Source organism: Belonocnema kinseyi, chromosome 3 (genome assembly GCF_010883055.1).
Source record: "Belonocnema kinseyi isolate 2016_QV_RU_SX_M_011 chromosome 3, B_treatae_v1, whole genome shotgun sequence".
Classification (NCBI taxonomy): domain Eukaryota; kingdom Metazoa; phylum Arthropoda; class Insecta; order Hymenoptera; family Cynipidae; genus Belonocnema; species Belonocnema kinseyi.
This window is the reverse complement of record NC_046659.1, coordinates 117,334,799-117,340,967: the sequence shown is the minus strand read 5'-3', so window position 1 is coordinate 117,340,967 and position 6,169 is coordinate 117,334,799. Positions and strand designations below refer to the sequence as shown.

At 21.5% G+C, this 6,169-nt stretch overlaps 1 protein-coding gene across 2 annotated transcripts in view; it reads right to left on the bottom strand.

The window, feature by feature from the left end:
- The window catches only part of LOC117169077 (geranylgeranyl pyrophosphate synthase), a 25,528-nt gene that overhangs the window by 6,590 nt on the left and 12,769 nt on the right, over nucleotides 1–6,169 (bottom strand). For both annotated transcript variants that reach the window (XM_033355193.1, XM_033355194.1), the window contains 3 exons: nucleotides 3,709–3,829; nucleotides 2,752–2,891; nucleotides 2,162–2,264 (listed from right to left, as the gene is read on the bottom strand). In XM_033355193.1, the coding sequence (XP_033211084.1) occupies nucleotides 2,162–2,264; nucleotides 2,752–2,891; nucleotides 3,709–3,829 (364 nt within the window). The remainder of the gene's footprint in view (nucleotides 1–2,161; nucleotides 2,265–2,751; nucleotides 2,892–3,708; nucleotides 3,830–6,169) is intronic.

Here is a 6,169-nt window from a genome sequence, read left to right as displayed (position 1 = left end):
AAGCCTTCAGAAAAATTTCAGATTTCAAAACGTATTAACGATTTCACAAAGATTAGACAAAGATTTCAATATTTTCACATAAATTTCAAAAATATTTAAAAAATGTAATTAATACTATAAAAATTTCAAAATGGTTTCAAAAGATTTCAATGATTTCACAAAGATTTCAGAAAGATATCAAAAACTTTCAAAAATTCCAAAAAGTATATAAAAGCTTTCAAACATATTTGAAATATGTAATAAAGATTTCAAAGATTTCAAAAAATTCAGAAAGATTTTTAGAAGATTTAAATGATTTTACAAAGATTTCAATATTTTCACATAGACTTCAAAAGATATTAAAAAGTTTCATAAAGATTTCAAAGATTGCAAAAATATTTCAAATATTCAACAAATATTTCAAAAATAATCATAATATTATAAAAATTTCAAAGATTTCAATAATTTTATATCTATTTCAAATGTTTCAAACATGTTTTAAAGGTTCTAAAAGATATTAAAGACTTGAAAAGATTTTAAAATATTTCTGAACATTTTAATGATTTCTCATGCTTTTCAAAATATTTCTCAAATATTAAAAAAAAATCAATTATTTCAACAATTTTTCAAAGATTTCACCCAGATTTCGCAACATTTTAAAAATATTTCAAAGATTTAAAAAGATTTTTAAAATATTTTTAAAGATTTGAAGGATTTCAGAAATGTTTCACAAAACATTTTAAAGATTTCAAAACATATCAATGATTTTACAAAGATTTCAATATTTTTCGATAGATTTCAAAAGATTTCAAAGATTGCAAAAATATTATAAATATTCAACAAATATTTTTAAATTTTCAATAATATTATAAATAGTTTTGAAAGATTTTCAACATTTCACAAGGATTTCTAAAATTTTCAAAAATATTCTTAAAGATTTCAAGGATTTCAGAAATATTTCATACAAGATTTTAAAGATTCTATTGACTTACCAAAGATTTCTAGAGTTCAGAAAGATTTCAAACAATTTCCAAAATTCCAGAAAGTATATAAAAGCTTTCAAAAATATTTCAAACATATTTTAATGATTTCTAATATATTTCAAAATATTTCTTAAATATTGAACAAAAATTCAATTATTTCAACAATATTTCAAAGATTTCATGCAGATTTCAAAAAGTTAAAAAAATATTTCAAATATTATAAAAGATTTTAAAAATGTTTTTAAACATTTTAAGAATTTCAGAAATATTTCACAAAATATTTTAAAGATTTTATTGATTTATCAAAGATTTCTAAAATGTTTCAAGATTTCTAAAGCTTTCAGAAAGATTTCAAAGATTTCAAAACATCAATGATTTCACAAAGATAAAACAAAGATTTCAATATTTTCACTTAAATTTCCAAAATATTTCAAAAATGTAATTAATATTATACAAATTTCAGAAAAGCTTTCCAAAATTCCAGAAAGTATATAAAAGCTTTTAAAAATATTTCAAACATGTAATAAAGATTTCAAAGATTCTGAAAGATTTCAAAAATTTCAGAAAGATCTTGGAAGATTTAAATAATTTCATCATATATTTCAAATATTCTAAAGATATTTTAGAGATTCCAAAAGATATTAAAAATTTTAAAAGACTTAAAAATATTTCTGAACAATTCAAATGATTTCTCATAGATTTCAAAAGATTTCTCAAATATTTTACAAATATTTCCATTATTTCAAAAACATTTCACAGGGTTTTTCAGAAACATTTCAAAGATTTCAAAAAGATTTCAAAAGGATTCTAAAAGATTTGAAAGATTTCAGGAAGCTATCTGAAAAGATTTCAGAAAAATAGAATTAGAATTCTTCTAGAAAATTCCTTGTGCCAGATCTGAAATATAGTTTTTGTTTCTAAACTACTCTGATCAACTTCAAAAGATTTCTGTTCAAAGTCAGAACTATAATATTTTTTTAGAAGTTCCCTTTTCAAATTAAAAATGACAAAAATCTCTTCCAAAATTTCCTGTCCCAAATTATAATTAAAGTTTTCATATTTTAATTTTAAACGTAAATCTTCCGCTCTGATTTAAAAACGTTTATATGTCCACAATTTCAAATTACCGGATTTCAATATTTAAAAAAAATTAAACATTTAAAAATATTTATATTTAAATCAATTTTAAAAAAGGATACTCATAACTTGGTTGTCTTCTGGATGAGTTCGAATCGCGTGGATGACCGGAAAACTAAATTTTCCTTCTGAAAGATCCTCGCAGTAGCTTTTGTTCTCGGAGTACTGTAAAAATATTTTTATTTTTATTCAAAAACAATTGAATTCAGCCGAAAAATAATTTTCTACTAAGAAAGATTTTTCAGTCAAGAAAGAGAAAAACTTCAAAGAAAACTTGGATTTTCACGCAAAAAAAAGGTCTTAAATAAAAAACATCAATTTTCAACCAAAAAAGATTAATATTAAAGAAATTAATTTCCAACCAAAAAAAAAAAACGAATTTTCTAAAAAAAAAAAAGTGAAATGCAGTAATCTAAAGCTACTTGTACAAATATAGAATAATCGTCATTTAATTTGATATTAGAATTTTTAAAAAAATTGAAGCACGCTCTCGAAAAAATTGGCTGACTTTTAAAAAAAATCCTTGATATAAATAAATAACATAAAAATAAAAACAAAAATTAAAATAAAAAAATAAATAATAAATAAAAATTAAACAAACATAAAAAGTCCCTGATTTAATATTATTTTATAGGAAAGAAAAATAAATAACCTCCTGCAGACACAAATTGCAGTAATCATCCCGAATTTGGAAATATAGGCCCAGAATTCCAGCCAGCGGTGTAAAATCTTCTTTACATTCAGAGAAAAGTTTCATCAGGCGAACTGCTAAATTGAAAAGACCTCCAGTTTCTAAAAAAAAAATTTTATAGTCAATTTTGATCACTCTAGTTTATATTGCACATCATTTTCCGGATTTTTCATGATTCAAAAACATTTTTTCCGGCCTTCAAAATTTTAATTTTATGCCAAAATTGATTTTGGAAATCTTTTTAAATCTTTTTTTATCCTTTTGAACATTTTCAGGCCTTCTAAATATCTATTCAACTAAATCAAATTTTTCCAGGAATTATAGGTGTTCGATATTTATTATAGACAAAAATTCAACAAATTTACTTGTAAATTAAATTTTTTTCACATAGTTAATTTTTTATTTAGTTTTGAATATTTGATTCATAATTACTGATTTTCAAATGGACAATGAAATATTTTTAAATATTAAGCAATTATTATTTTTCTTTATTAAAAAAATTTCAAATTGTAGACTAAAACAATATTTAAAGTTTAATAAGAGTTTTTACCTTATTAATATATTATTTTGAAATTATTCTTTAATTAAAAATAGTTTATAAAATTTAACTAAAAACTTTTTTTTTATTAAAAGTTTTTTATTTCAAGAGCTACTAATTTCTATATTTTTAAAGTCTTTAAAACTGCATTTTAAAATTCTTTAAATGACAAATGTACGCTTAAAAATTAAATTATAAAATTTATAAGTGAAAGATTTTCGAATTACGCATTTTAAATTGAATAATATCATTGAAAAAGATACAAATTCAACTGATTATTTTTTTAAAATGTTGAAATAAAACTTGGAAAGATTTATTTTTCTTTTAAAAAAATTTTCTTCTTAAAAAATTTAAGATTTTGTTTTCAAATTTGTACGCACTTCTGATAGTCATAATTCTGTATTCTTCTTCCGACGGACAAATATAATTGTCTCTCCAGTAGATTTCCATACCCTGGCCTCTGTGTAATTCCAAAATCTGCTCTGAATAAACTTGAGTTGCCTGTTTGAAAGGAAACTAATTTAATTTCACCCCATTTGTTGTATTTGGAAAGCTATTCAATTTAGAAAACAAAAAAGTATCAAGGGATCGTACTTAAATCACAAAAAAAAGTCTTTCCTCTACAAAACATGTATTTTTTTTTAAATACTTGAATTTTCAACCTAAAAATATGAAATTTATACAAAAAAAAAAAATAGATTAAAACAAATTTTTCAACAAATAAAGATTTTTCACTCGAGAAAGTAATAAAAGTTTATCTAAATTGTTGAACCTTCAAGCCAAAGACGATTTTTCTCTACAATAATTTGATTTTAAAAAAAATTACTTTTTAAACGAAAATTAATTTTCCACAAAACTGATGAATTTTTACCCAACAAAAATGGAATTTCAAACCAAGCAAATAATTCTTCTCCCAAAAAATGAGAATTTTTAACTAAAAATGATCAATCTTCAAAAATGAAAATTTACATTTTTAGTTTCAAAACTAATTTTAAACAAAAAAAAAACTTTTCGTTTAAACAGTTAAATTTTCAACCAAAGACAATCAATTAAAAAAGATTTATTCATAACAAAATAGTACTAATTTCAACCATAGAGATGAATTTTCAAATAAAAGTATAAATCTTTAAAAAAAACGATTTTTTTACTAAATGATCCAACCAAATTTTTCAAAGAAAATAGTTGAATACTAGGAAAAGAAGGATATTTTTTTTTAAGTTTCAGTTTCATACAATAATTCAATTTCTACTGAAACAGATGAATTTTTTAATCAAAAAGATAAATTATGAACAAAAATTGTTAAATTCTCTAACAAAAGTTGAATTTTTATCAAAAAATGATGACATTTCTCTTAAAGCAGATGAATTTTTATTTTAAAAGATATGGTTGAATTTTTATCCAAAAAAGACTCCAGTTGACTCTTCAAGACACAAATATAAATTTTTTAAACAAAAATAAGTTTCTATGAACAAAATTGAATTTTCAATCCAAAAAGACGAAGTTTTGAACTAAAAAGGATGAATTTTTAACAAAATAGTTTTATTCTCTTCTATGTAGTTTCATTTTTATCCCAAGAAATGAAATTTTGTATTAAAACAGATAAATGTTAAATAAAAAAACGAGAAACTTTGAATTTAAAAAGTGGAAATTTCATGCAGAAAAGATTTCAGTTCATTTTTAACACAAAACAGAATAAATTTCTTCTAAAATAGATCATTTAAAAAAAAAACTTTAAAAATATTTAAATTTTAATCCAAAGACGATTCCTATTCACTTTCCAAGACCGATTTTTTAAGAAAACAGTTAAATTTGCAACAAAAATTATGTATTTTTAAGAAAATTTCCTAGTTCGGGTTCAAAAGTATGTAGAACAAAATCAAAAAGGGTCATGTGGAAAAATAACTTTATTTTTTAAACAAAATTTTCAATTTTCTAACCTTTCATTTTTTTTAAATTCAAAATTAACTTTAATCATCATTATCGACTCAATTGCGATCAAAATTAATAAAACCCAAATATTTTTGGATAATTAATTCTTTTTGTTTAAAAGTTTAATATTATATTTTTAGTTACGAATTCATTTTTTTTGCAATTTTTTTTTCTTTTGTAGAAAATTCATCTGTCTCGTTCAGAAATTACCTTTTTGTTGAAAACCCATATTCTCGGATTGAAAATTCAGCTGCATTATAGAGAATTCGTATTTTTTGCTTAAAAATAAGAAGTAAATTTGTTGACACTTTTTTCGCAATTTCTAGGTTGAAAATTTAACTCTTTTGCTGAAAATTCGTCATTGGTTTTCGAAAATTCGTTTTCTTTTTTATAAAAATTCATTTTTACAGCTGAAAATTCAACTATTCCATTTTTTGTTGAAAATTGATATTCTTTTAGTTAACAATTCAATTTTTTGTTGAAAATTAATCTATTTTACTGAAAATTCGCCCTTAGTTGAATATTTAACAATTTTGTCGAAAATTCGTTTTCTTTTTCATAAAAATTCATTTTTTCAGTTGAAAATTCAACTATTCAATTTTTTGTTGAAAATTAATCTATTTTACTGAAAATTCGTCCTTGGTTGAATATTTAACAGTTTTGTCAAAAATTCGTTTTCTTTTTTATAAAAATTCATTTTTTCAGCTCAAAATTCAACTATTCCATTTTTTGTTGAAAATTGATCTTTTTTAGTTAAAAATTCAACTATTTGGTTGAAAATCAATTTATTTTACTGAAAATTCGCCCTTAGTTGAATATTTAACAATTTTGTCGAAAATTCGTTTTCTTTTTTATAAAAATTCATTTTTGCAGCTGAAAATTCAACTATTCCATTTTTTGTTGAAAATTGAT